Genomic DNA, 14,469 nt, shown 5'->3' with positions numbered 1-14,469 from the left:
TGAGGTGAGTGTGAGACTCAGCGACCAGCTTCCTCACACACACACACACACGACTGAGGTGAGTGAGAGACTCAGCGACTAGCTTCCTCACACACACACACGACTGAGGTGAGTGTGAGACTCAGCGACCAGCTTCCTCACACACACACACACACACGACTGAAGTGAGTGAGAGACTCAACGACCAGCTTCCTCACACTCACACACACGACTGAGGTGAGTGTGAGACTCAGCGACCATCTTCCTCACACACACACACACGACTGAAGTGAGTGTGAGACTCAGCGACCATCTTCCTCACACACACACGACTGAGGTGAGTGTGAGACTCAGCGACCATCTTCCTCACACACACACACACACACGACTGAGGTGAGTGTGAGACTCAGCGACCAGCTTCCTACACCACAATAACTGGTTTTTTACACCACAATAACTGGTACATTACACCACAGTAGCCGACTAGGTTATGTGCTTATTACACCACAATAACTGGCTTATTCCACCACAATTAGCATATGGCAATTTATGTATGTGGTCGTGTATTTACATATGCATGTGTATCGTTATGTATTGAAATGTGTTAGTGTGTATATGGGATTATATGTACAGTACGGGCGAGTTTATTATTAAGGACCCCATGTGTGTGTGTTCACTTACCTACTAATTAAAAGGGTTATGGGCAGTGCAGAGAACAGGAACACCATTAAATGTGTCATTATTCAAATACCTCTCTGAAGATAAGTGATAAGAACGTGAAACATGAAATCAATATTTTTCTCTATAATTGAAAAGTAATTAGTGTTTTTTTTTTAATTGAAGAATACCTGCTCATCTGCACTCATAGTTGACACAGTACTGTAAACGTGGCAACGTCAGCAGTTGCCATCAATTTCTTTCCTGAACTATGAAGGAGGTTGTGCATGAGCACACGACCGATAGTGCATATCTGAGGCATCCACATTGTCATGGATTGGCCAACCTTCTCGGCTGGAGACTCAGCCAGTTTCGTACATTTCCGCAAGCTACGAGACTCTTTGGATAGCCTTTCCTGTCGCCATTTGGTTCTTTTGTTATATGTATACACACACACACACACACACACACACACACACACACATATATATATATATATATATATATATATATATATATATATATATATATTCGAACAAACATACAAACCTCCAACAGCCAGGATCGAACCCGGGACCCCTGTGTAACAGGCGGGAATGCAATATATATATATATATATATATATATATATATATATATATATATATATATATATATATATATATATATATATCCTAGTCTAACCCAGGTACCCATTTTATCGACCAACCCTTAGGGGTGGATGAACAGCTGGGCTGACTATGGACCGACTGCCGTACCGAGGATTCGAACCTATGCCATGATCGACCGTGGGCGGGAGGCCCTTGAATGCGTCACGATCATGAACAACAGACTTAAAGAATATACCCATCTATGCTTCAGCAGTGACAATCAATTTCCAAAGCAGATACCAGACCTCTCCAAGCCTTTACCTACGAAATTTGCATACAAGCGCCCCCATGAAGTATGTGTGTGTAACACGATCAGGATAGATAAGACTTTCTATGTCAATATCTCGATATAACTGACATGGATACACGTATGCATTGATACCAGCACAACGAAATTGATGTATACATTCAACGGTGTTGATAAAACGATTTGTGCAGACTAGGATAGAGAGAATGTCAAATCGGGCCAGGGGAAACTTGTGTCAAAAACGAAATTGGATGACTGTGGTTGAGACTGGTACTGGGTATCCTTCGTATATTGCGATAACACATCACATTTAGGAGAACCACAATCTTATCAACCTTACTTGACGAAGGTTATGATAGCGGGGCCACGCGTCGCTCACACACACGCTTGGCAGTCGTGGGGGTCGAGCTCCCCCTGCGTACAAGGTTTGGTAAAAATGACGTAAAATCCAACGCTGTGGATTTGTGTGGTGTGCAGGCCTGGAAACATACGTCTGGTGGTGCCTTGTGCTTGATGGTACAGTGTGTGTCGTCGCTTATATGGTGTCTGCAACATCTCTACAGGACGGCGTCACTCGAGGTAGAGAAAATCATGATTATTCTTTGCCACTAATCAAATCCCTCAGACGAAGATAACCCGCGTATTCGCTCACATCTGTTCTCTAGCTGTCATGTCTAATGCACCGAAACCACAGCTTCCTATCCAGGCCCCACAGACCTTTCCATGAATTAACCCGACCGCTTCACATGCCCTGGTTCAGTCCACTGACAGCACGTCGACCCTTGTATATCACATCTTTCCAGTTCACTCCATCCCGTGGATTCCTTTCACCCTCCTAAATATTCAGGCCATGATCACTCAAAATCTTACTCGCTTCATCTTTGCATCTCCCGCTTCTCCATGTTCCCTCTACCTCTGACACATATATCATTTCTGTCAACCTTTCCTTACTCATTCTCTCAACATATCCAAACCACTTTCAGCACACCCTCTTCTGCTCTCTCAATCACACTCCTTTTATTACCACGCCTCTACGCGATCAAACCACCTCACACCACATTATCGTCAAACATTCCATTTCACCCTCTTCCGCATTTCCTTATCTAAAGCATATGTCTCGCATCCATTGGATATTATTGGGACTACTAAACCTTCAATAATACCCATTTTCGCTCTCTAGATAGCTATCTCTCCACACACGCTTCAGTGCTCCCAGAACCTTCAGTCCCTCCCCAGCCCTGTGACTCACTTCCTCTACCATGATTCTGTTCGCTGCCATGTACACTACCAGGTATCGAAAACACTTCATTTCCTCCAGTTTTTCTCCATTCAGACTTACGCATCAAATAACCTGTCCCTTAACCCTGCTGAACCTAATGATAATCTTGCTTTTATTCACATTAACACACACACTTCCACACTCAAGTCATCATCTTTTGCAGTATCTCACTCGAATCCACCAGCAGTGCTGTATCATAAGCTGATGACAAATGACACCTCCCAAGGCCCTCTCATTCCCTACAGTGTGCATACTTGTCCCTCTCTCCAAGACTCGCATTATCTCCCTCACCATCGTATCACCAAACAAATTAAACAGCCTTGGTGACATCCCTCACCCTTGCCGCAGACCAACCTTCACTTGGAACCTTTTACTCTCCTCTCTTCCCACTCGTACATACGAATTACGCCCTTGACAAAAAATTCTCTGTTTTTAGAAGCAAACCTCCTACAACATATATCCTTAAGACCTTCTACAAGGCACCTCTATCAACCCCAACATATGCTTTCTCCAGATCAATAAATGCCATTTACAAGTCCATCTGTTTCTGAAAGAATTTCACACACATCCTTTAAAGCAAACACCTGATCCACTTTACCTTTCCTGAAACCATACTGTTTCTCCTCATTCCAATACACTGTACATGCTTTCAACCTGTCAAATCACCATTCTCCCGCACAGCTTAACAAAGATATACCTCTGTCGTTTGAACACTCACCTTTATCTCTCTTGTCTTTATACAGTGACACCACACATGCATTCCATCAATCCCAGGCACCTCACCATGAGCCAGATATACAGTGAAAATCCCAATTAACCAATCAACAACACAGTCACCCCCTTTCTTAAGAAATTCAATGTCAATACGATCAATTCCGGCAGCCTTGCCACATTTCATCATACGTAAGACTTTCACTACCTCTTCTCTCTTAACCAAACCACCACCCCGACCCAAACACCCTACATCTGCCATCCTATCATCAAACATTCGAGTCCTTCAAATACTCACTCATCTTCTCCTCACTTCATCACTACCTTTTACCACTTCCCCCTTTGCCCCCTTTTACCGATGTTCTCATTTGTTGTTTTTCGCACATCAACCTCCTTCCAAAACATATTCTCCTGAAGTTTACTGAACTCGTTCACCCTAACTCTCATTTGCCCTATTTTTCAATCCTTGCGCCTTCCTCTTGACCTCCTGCCGGCATCTCTTATACATCTCCCAATCATCAAGCAGTATCTATAAGCGATAGATGCTAAACTAAGTAGTGTCCATAAACCATAAATGCTAAGTCAAGCAGTGTCTATAAGCGATAGATGCTAAACTAAGTAGTGTACATAAACCATAAATGCTAAGTCAAGCAGTGTCTATAAGCGATAGATGCTAAACTAAGTAGTGTACATAAACCATAAATGCTAAGTCAAGCAGTGTCTGTAAGCGATAGATGCGAAACTAAGTAGTGTCCATAAAACATAAATGCTAAGTCAAGCAGTGTCTGTAAGCGATATATGCTAAACTAAGTAGTGTACATATACCATAAATGCTACGTCAAGCAGTGTCTATAAGCGATAGATGCTAAACTAAGTAGTGTACATAAACCATAAAAGCTAAGTCAAGCAGTGTCTGTAAGTGATAGATGCTAAACTAAGTAGTGTCCATAAAACAAATGCTAAGTCAAGCAGTGTCTGTAAGCGATATATGCTAAACTAAGTAGTGTCCATAAACCATAAATGCTAAGTCAAGCAGTGTCTGTAAGCGATAGATGCTAAACTAAGTAGTGTCCATAAACCATAAATGCTAAGTCAAGCAGTGTCTGTAAGCGATAGATGCTAAGATAAGCAGTGTCCATAAACTATTAAAAGCTAGGCTAGACACTGACCCAACACTCCAAAAGGTCTGGGAGTCTCATGCTTCACACACGAACACAGAATTAGAGACAAAACGAAATATATGTGGGGGGAGGGAGGAAAAATATAGCCAGGAAATGAATTTCAACGGAGGCGCTAATATTAAGCGGTTGATTTGCAGTGAAGTGGGCGACATTTGTGTGTTGTACCCACTCAATTGAGATGTCAGCAGCGCCACATTTGTAGGTCTTTTATGATGATTTAGAATGATCTACTACGCCCAGTCAGTCATGTAACCTGTGATGGTTCGATTGCCTTACTTATCCTTGGACATGTCCAATATCATTTTCTTGTACGAATGTCATCTCACCTTACCTCATCAAGAGCATTACAAAGATCCCTAATTTCTGTCTCTAAATCATGGCGTATTTTTCTTATCCTATCCACTATCTGCTTGACTAAGATTCAAAGCAGGACTGAAAAATCTTTCAAATACCAATGTGTCGGTGACCCGTTGCATCAGAGCTTCCTCTAACAGCGAATTAATAGACAAGATCATTTTTTTTCTTTGATAACCTAGAATTTAGTCTAATGTTTGCACGGCATCAATACGTTCCTCAGCGAACAGTATTTGAAAAAAATCTGAAGCAGGTGTTACGTCGAGTCGTAAACTGTTCAGTATTCTGTCGTAACAGAATAATATATGGCGTTTATATGTACGGTTTCTCTATATATTTTTCTTTCAGGTTGAGGAGGGTACGTGAAGAAGAAGAAGACGTCAGGGAGTAGAAACTAGAGGTGGCAAATACCGAAGACTCAACACCTGGAGGCCATTTGGGCTAGGTTGCCCTGAAGGGCGCGGCGCAGCGATGGGTTTCGGGCTGAGGAGAAGTGGACGTACATGGCTGTTCATCTTGCTCAGTCTGTCACTGTATTTCTTAGTGATGTTCCTGGCCCCCGGGAACTCCAGCCCAGGATATCTGGTGCCATCAGTGAGTATAATGAAAGGATCCACACACACTTATTTACAATATATCCACACACTTATTTACAATGTATCCACAAACTCATTTACAATGTATCTACACACTCATCTATAATGTATCCACAAACCCATTTACAATGTATCTACACACTCATCTATAATGTATCCACACACTCATTTGTAATGCATCCACATCTACACTCATTTACAATGTATCCACACACTATCGGCGACGTATCAACACACTCATTTACAGTGTATCCACACACTATTAGCGACGTATCAACACACTTATGTACAATGTATCCACACACTATCGGCGACGTATCAACACACTCATTTACAGTGTATCCACACACTATTAGCGACGTATCAACACACTTATGTACAATGTATCCACACACTATCGGCGACGTATCAACACACTCATTTACAGTGTATCCACACACTATTAGCGACGTATCAACACACTTATTTACATTGTATCCACACATTATTGGCGACGTATCAACACACTATTGGCGACGTATAAAAAAAACACACTTATTTACAATGTATCCACACACTATTGGCGACGTATCAACACATTCATTTACAATGTATCCATACAATCATTTACAGTGTATCCACACAATGATTTACAATGTATCCATACTCATTTACAATGTATTCATACACTCATTTACAATGTATTCATACACCTATTACCAATGTATTTGACCCATTTTTCCATACCTGTCCATGGATATGGCCCCCCACCAACCCAGCCACACATCCATGAATGAAATATAACTACTTTTGAGTTGTGGGGAGAAGGTTTTACGATAGTGTCCCTCCGTCTCTTCACCTGGTTTAAGGTTTGTCCAATTTCGTACTAAGCTCACTCTCTCGTGGAAATCGGAGGTGTGCATTACGCACAATCTTCCTTTCCCTCAAATATGATACTTCCTCCTTTTCAGGGAAGCATCCTTATTATCATTTCCAAAGTCCCTTATAGACCACGATGGGCAGGGAGCCTCGGCACCTCTTCCCGGTCTTCTGTCGTATGACAGGTATACTTGCCCGATTCCACTCCCTTGGCACTTCTCCTTTCCTCAGAAACATTTTGAACATTATTTCAAGGGGTCTGTGCTATCGTCCCACTTAAGCCTGATTAGGTGTCCTAGACTGACAATTTACTCCTGATGGATAGATTTAAAATGGATGGATTTTCTCCCGCTTTGCCCACACTATTCTCCTCAAAGTTGCTTCGTTCCTACTTTCTTATCCTAGTACACCATTTCCTTGCTCTCTTATCCTTACAGATGCTGGCTGGTTGGAGCGAGCATATACCTGTGTCACAGCAAAACTCGAAAGTTCTTCTCGTCTTCTGACATTTACTAAACAATTTCTCTCTCTATCTGAACCTTCTCTCTACATTTAAAAGGCTGGTGGTATTCGCATTCCTATTTCTTGATTGTAAATTTCACAGAATCTCTCACCGTAAGACACACCTGCCTGCCTACTGCACTTCCATTTTCCAGTCTATTTAACCAAATCAATGGTTGATTTCTCTGAAACTTCCACAATTATTCTTCCTCATTACGCCCAGCTTTATCTCAGCTCTCGTAGCTCCCTCACCTACCACGTAAATCAAACTTTAGCATAATATAATCTCTTTTCCCAAGCGGTGTACCATACTCGATGTTTGTTTCATATACAACATCACCCAGACATTACATGGTGGATCTATACGCAACTCAAGAAAGGAAATTCTGCGTTTCTTTTGGTATGAGTAGATCCAAACTAAGGTTCATAGATTGACATCATGGTATTAGTTCCGTGCGTATTCAGTTAACACATCTGTGGTTGGAGGAAAATTAACATTAATGACCTCCCGACCACACCTGTGGCATATTTAGACCAGGCTGTGGGAGTGGTGAAGTCGTCTGCTAACCCGTAATTCATATATTGATAACATACAATTCCTCTGCAGTTGTCTCGAATACATATTCCCTCCAGTCATTACCACGTCTCTCTCATAACCTGTCATTTCGGACATGAACAAGCCTCTTCATACCACAGACTGTCCTTAAACATATTTCCAACACATCCATCCATATATATATATATATATATATATATATATATATATATATATATATATATATATATATATACTTATTTATTTTGCTTTGTCGCTGTCTCCCGCGTTTGCGAGGTAGCGCAAGGAAAAAGACGAAAGAAATGGCCCAACCCACCCCCATACACATGTATATACATACACGTCCACACACGCAAATATACATACCTATACATCTCAATGTACACATATATATACACACACAGACACATACATATATACCCATGCACACAATTCACACTGTCTGCCCCCACTCATTCCCATCGCCACCTCGCCACACATGGAATACCATCGCCCTCCCCCCTCATGTGTGCGAGGTAGCGCTAGGAAAAGCCAACAAAGGCCCCATTCGTTCACACTCGTCTCTAGCTGTCATGCAGTAGTGCCCGAAAACCACAGCTCCCTTTCCACATCCAGGCCCCACACAACTTTCCATATATATATATATATATATATATATATATATATATATATATATATATATATATATATATATATATATATTATATATATATTTTTTTTTTTTTTTTTTGCTTTGTCGCTGTCTCCCGCGTTTGCGAGGTAGCGCAAGGAAACAGACGAAAGATATGGCCCAACCCACCCCCATACACATGTATATACATACGTCCAGACACGCAAATATACATACCTACACAGCTTTCCATGGTTTACCCCAGACGCTTCACATGCCCTGATTCAATCCACTGACAGCACGTCAACCCCGGTATACCACATCGATCCAATTCACTCTATTCCTTGCCCTCCTTTCACCCTCCTGCATGTTCAGGCCCCGATCACACAAAATCTTTTTCACTTCATCTTTCCACCTCCAATTTGGTCTCCCACTTCTCCTCGTTCCCTCCACCTCCGACACATATATCCTCTTGGTCAATCTTTCCTCACTCATTCTCTCCATGTGCCCAAACCATTTCAAAACACCCTCTTCTGCTCTCTCAACCACGCTCTTTTTATTTCCACACATCTCTCTTACCCTTACGTTACTGACTCGATCAAACCACCTCACACCACACATTATCCTCAAACATCTCATTTCCAGCACATCCATCCTCCTGCGCACAACTCTATCCATAGCCCACGCCTCGCAACCATACAACATTGTTGGAACGACTATTCCTTCAAACATACCCATTTTTGCTTTCCGAGATAATGTTCTCGACTTCCACACATTCTTCAAGGCTCCCAGCATTTTCGCCCCCTCCCCCACCCTATGATCCACTTCCGCTTCCATGGTTCAATCCGCTGCCAGATCCACTCCCAGATATCTAAAACACTTCACTTCCTCCAGTTTTTCTCCATTCAAACTTACCTCCCAATTGACTTGATCCTCAACCCTACTGTACCTAATAACCTTGCTCTTATTCACATTTACTCTTAACTTATATATATATATATATATATATATATATATATATATATATATATATATATATATATATATATATATATATATTCCTCAGTGTGTTCAGAATCCTTGTCCCCTTCGCTCTCCCTCTGGCTCACTTTCAACTCTCATAGCACCCTCGCTGACACATGCATTCCCTGGTGTTTAAAACACCACTTCCAACATGTTCTTTCCGTTCACTCTCGCACTCCAGATTATCTTTCTCTCTTATCTGTTAGACTTGATGCCCTCAATTTTTACCTTTCGCGAACTCATACTTCTTGATTTACCCACTTGCATTTGCCACCAGCGCCGTGTCATAAGCAAACAACAACTGACTCACCAGCCCGGCTCCCTTAGCCCAAACAGCCTGCATACCCGCTCCTCTCCCCCCTGGATCTATGTATTCACCTCCTGCAGCCACCCCATCCACAAGCAGATATTATGGTGACATCACACACCTGTGCTACAGACCGACCCCTCCCAACTCACCTTCCTCTCCTCCTACTCGCTCACATGCCTTACCTTCTCGATAAAAACTCTTCACTGCTTCTAGCAGTTTTCCTCCTCACCATACATTCGCAACACCTTCCACAAGGCATCTCTGATGTCTCTTATCATACACCTTCTCCAGATCCATGTACGCCACGTACACATCCTTCTATTTCTTTTCAAGTATTTCTGGGACAAATTCTGTAAAGCAAACAGCTAATTCACCCATCCTCTGCCATTCCTAAAACCATGTTTTCGTGTCCCAGTGCAAAAACCTAGCACATACTACCGTCCTCTCAATCACCACTCTCCCACACAACTTGCCAGATGTACTTAACAAACTTACACCTCTGTAATCTGACGATTCACTTGCCTTTATAAAGTGGCACTTTACAGGCATCCACCAATCCTCAGGCACTTTATTATGATCCATACAAACACTGAAAATCCCAACTAACTAATAAACCCCCCTCCCCCTCAGTCATCCTGTTTCTTAAGAAAATCGAATGTAAATACTGTCCACTCCAGCCGCCTTGCCACACTTCATATTCCGTAAAGCTTTCACCACCTCTTCTTTCTTCATCATACCACTTTCCATGATTATCTCACTTCGCGTACCACCCTGACTCAAACACCCTACATCTGCCACCCTGTCATCAAACACATTCAACAATCCTTCAAAATACTTCATCTCCTCTTCGCTGTTTTGTGACCACCTCCATTTCCCCTATTCACTGAGGTTCCCATTTGCTCTCTTCTTTTTCTTTTTTTTTTCATACTATCAACTTCCTTCCAAAACATCTTATTCTCACTGAAGTCTGCTGATACTTGCTCACTCCAGCTCTCATTTTCTTTTGGACACACTCACTCAGCACCTCCCAGAACACTCGCTTCTCTTCGTCAGTCCTGTCATGGCCAGGTGCAATGACACTAGTGATCATCCACCTCTTCCAATCCATTTTCATTTTTACCCACGTCAGTCTGGAGCTGACTTCCTTACACTCACACACTCCCACAACTGCTTATGCAGTAGCGCTACCCCTTCCTTAGCTCTCGCCCTCACACTACCCACTGACATTATCCCTAAGACATTCCCATATCATTCCTCCCCTTTATCCTTGAGCTTTGTTCCTCAAACATACTTTCTATTGCTTCCTTCGTCTGGTCTTGGCTCCTTCTGTTCCAACGATTAGAAATTGAAGTACAAGAAGGAGAGGGTACCCCGGGGATATGTGTGTGTGTGTGTGTGTGTGTGTGTGTGTGTTAACGTCATTTAGGCTCAGCTGTGGATATGAGCTATTTCCCAATATGTTATTTTCATTCTTGTTAACTGTGTACGGCGAGGAGAGAGAGAGAGAGAGAGAGAGAGAGAGAGAGAGAGAGAGAGAGAGAGAGAGAGAGAGAGAGAGAGAGTTGTCAATGTTATGTGCTACAAAAAAATTTATATTCTCGTTTTCTGTTCTGTTCCTTTAGATAATACTTGGGGTAACTAAACCACTTGTGGTTAGGGGGTCTTTCTTTTCCTTATTAAGCCACACTCGTGGTCCTGCCCTAGCGTGCTGTGGTCATCTCGAGCGCGGAAGTGCATCGGGTCATAGACAATTCGTCTCGTCCTCTGGTACAGAATAATAATGATCGCCAGCTGAGCCCCTACCATAAACTAGGCAAAGATAAAGTAAGTCAGAATCTTTTTATCTTTACTTTATGTAAATTTTTCACTAATATTTTCTAAATTCTACTTAAGTAGGCTCAAATATTCATAGCTTTTATTTATTGATTTTTCTGGTTCTTATGTTTGACATGTAAGTCTTTCTTTTATTCTTTGTATCATGTAATTTCACGGTTTCTTTTACTTTCTGATCTTAATGTAATTTTGATTATATTACCGAAAGTTGGACTGACTTCTATTTCTTGATAATACTGCTTTGATTGTTGATGTCAGTGGCGTTTTTTTTTTTATGATTTCTCTACGGTAATGGATGTTTCTTTTGTGTAATCACATCTGTAAATCGTATGTCGGGGGAATACTTTCGTAAAATGTGTCAGACTTTGAAATAGCAATGGACGAATGATACTACGATGTCAGTAAGCGATGTCAGTAGGCCAGAGAGAGAGAGAGAGAGAGAGAGAGAGAGAGAGAGAGAGAGGAGGGGGGTTTAGTATACAAGTGAAGCGGGGTTTGTATGCAAGTAAAGCGGAGTTCGTAGGCAGGTGAAGCGGGGTTTGTAGGCAAGTGAAGCGAGGTTTGTATGCAAGTAAAGCGGGGTTTGTAGGCAGGTGAAGCGGGGTTTGTAGGCAAGTGAAGCGGGGTTTGTAGGCAAGTGAAGCGGGGTTTGTATGCAAGTGAAGCGGGGTTAGTGTGCAAGTGAAGCGGGGTTAGTGTGCAAGTGAAGCGGGGTTTGTATGCAAGTGAAGTGGGGTTTGTAAGTGAAGCGGGGTTTGTAGTCAGGTGAAGCGGGGTTTGTATGCAAGTGAAGCGGGGTTAGTGTGCAAGTGAAGCGGGGTTAGTGTGCAAGTGAAGCGGGGTTAGTGTGCAAGTGAAGCGGGGTTTGTATGCAAGTGAAGCGGGGTTTGTACGCAAGTGAAGCGGGGATAGTGTGCAAGTGAAGCGGGGTTTGTATGCAAGTGAAGCGGGGTTAGTGTGTAAGTGAAGCGGGGTTAGTGTGCAAGTGAAGCGGGGTTAGTGTGCAAGTGAAGCGGGGTTTGTATGCAAGTGAAGCGGGGTTTGTACGCAAGTGAAGCGGGGTTTGTACGCAAGTGAAGCGGGGTTAGTGTGCAAGTGAAGCGGGGTTTGTATGTAAGTGAAGCGGGGTTAGTGTGCAAGTGAAGCGGGGTTAATATGCAAGTTAAGCGGGGTTAGTATGCAAGTCAAGCTGGGTTAGTATGCAGGCGAAGCGGGGTTGATGTGCAGGTGAAGCGGGGTTAGTATGCAGGTGAAGCGGGGTTAGCATACAGAACTTCCTGATCAGGAAATCATTTTCATAATTTTTCGTCACTGTTTCTATGATACTTGACCTCGATCAGTTTGACTGGCCAATGGTGAGGCCAGACTGATATCAGACTACTGGCCCATTATACAAGAACCTAGATAACTACCATTGCATCAAGTCCTTGTTTAGATAAGGCTCACTTTATAGATAAGATACGTCGACCATCTCCAAGAAAAAGATAACTGTGTCCTACAATAATGCCCAAATTCCTCGTGTAGATGAACACAAAAACATAATGTTATGGATAAAGTTGATTCATTTCATGTCCCTGTTGCTGTCATCGCCTCTCTTTCCCTGAGTATAACGTATATATATATATATATATATATATATATATATATATATATATATATATATATATATATTTTTTTTTTTTTTTTTATACTTTGTCGCTGTCTCCCGCGTTTGCGAGGTAGCGCAAGGAAACAGACGAAAGAAATGGCCCCCCCCCCCCCATACACATGCACATACACACGTCCACACACGCAAATATACATACCGACACAGCTTTCCATGGTTTACCCCAGACGCTCCACATGCCTTGCTTCAATCCACTGACAGCACGTCAACCCCTGTATACCACATGACTCCAATTCACTCTATTTCTTGCCCTCCTTTCACCCTCCTGCATGTTCAGGCCCCGATCACACAAAATCTTTTTCACTCCATCTTTCCACCTCCAATTTGGTCTCCCTCTTCTCCTCGTTCCCTCCACCTCCGACACATATATCCTCTTGGTCAATCTCTCCTCACTCATTCTCTCCATGTGCCCAAACCATTTCAAAACACCCTCTTCTGCTCTCTCAACCACGCTCTTTTTACTTCCACACATCTCTCTTACCCTTACGTTACTTACTCGATCAAACCACCTCACACCACACATTGTCCTCAAACATCTCATTTCCAGCACATCCATCCTCCTGCGCACATCTCTATCCATAGCCCACGCCTCGCAACCATACAACATTGTTGGAACCACTATTCCCTCAAACATACCCATTTTTGCTTTCCGAGATAATGTTCTCGACTTCCACACATTTTTCAAGGCTCCCAAAATTTTCGCCCCCTCCCCCACCCTATGATCCACTTCCGCTTCCATGGTTCCATCCGCTGACAGATCCACTCCCAGATATCTAAAACACTTCACTTCCTCCAGTTTTTCTCCATTCAAACTCACCTCCCAATTGACTTGACCCTCACCCCTACTGTACCTAATAACCTTGCTCTTATTCACATTTACTCTCAACTTTCTTCTTCCACACACTTTACCAAACTCAGTCACCAGCTTCTGCAGTTTCTCACATGAATCAGCCACCAGCGCTCTATCATCAGCGAACAACAACTGACTCACTTCCCAAGCTCTCTCATCCCCAACAGACTTCATACTTGCCCCTCTTTCCAAAACTCTTGCATTTACCTCCCTTACAACCCCATCCATAAACAAATTAAACAACCATGGAGACATCACACACCCCTGCCGCAAACCTACATTCACTGAGAACCAATCACTTTCCTCTCTTCCTACACGTACACATGCCTTACATCCTCGATAAAAACTTTTCACTGCTTCTAACAACTTGCCTCCCACACCATATATTCTTAATACCTTCCACAGAGCATCTCTATCAACTCTATCATATGCCTTCTCCAGATCCATAAATGCTACATACAAATCCATTTGCTTTTCTAAGTATTTCTCACATACATTCTTCAAAGCAAACACCTGATCCACACATCCTCACATATATATATATATATTCCTATGAGTCCACGGGGAAAATGAAACACGATAAGTTTCCAGGTGCACTTTTGTGTAAT

The 14,469-nt window shown here is 42.5% G+C and overlaps 1 protein-coding gene across 9 annotated transcripts in view; it reads left to right on the top strand.

The window, feature by feature from the left end:
• Positions 1–14,469, top strand: part of LOC139746610 (carbohydrate sulfotransferase 9-like) — a 36,596-nt gene that overhangs the window by 262 nt on the left and 21,865 nt on the right. For 3 of the 9 annotated variants that reach the window (XM_071658027.1, XM_071658026.1, XM_071658025.1), the window contains exons 1-2: positions 1,910–2,112; positions 5,407–5,652. In XM_071658027.1, the coding sequence (XP_071514128.1) occupies positions 5,530–5,652 (123 nt within the window). In that variant the 5' untranslated portion in view covers positions 1,910–2,112; positions 5,407–5,529. Of the gene's footprint in view, positions 1–352; positions 373–1,909; positions 2,113–5,406; positions 5,653–11,216; positions 11,337–14,469 lie in introns of those variants that run through there. The other 6 variants (XM_071658023.1, XM_071658019.1, XM_071658020.1 and 3 more) reach the window with 4 other exon arrangements.

The sequence above is a fragment of the Panulirus ornatus genome, chromosome 65 (genome assembly GCF_036320965.1).
Source record: "Panulirus ornatus isolate Po-2019 chromosome 65, ASM3632096v1, whole genome shotgun sequence".
NCBI classification, from domain to species: domain Eukaryota; kingdom Metazoa; phylum Arthropoda; class Malacostraca; order Decapoda; family Palinuridae; genus Panulirus; species Panulirus ornatus.
The sequence above is the reverse complement of the archived record's forward strand: the minus strand, read 5'-3'. Positions and strand labels throughout refer to the sequence as shown.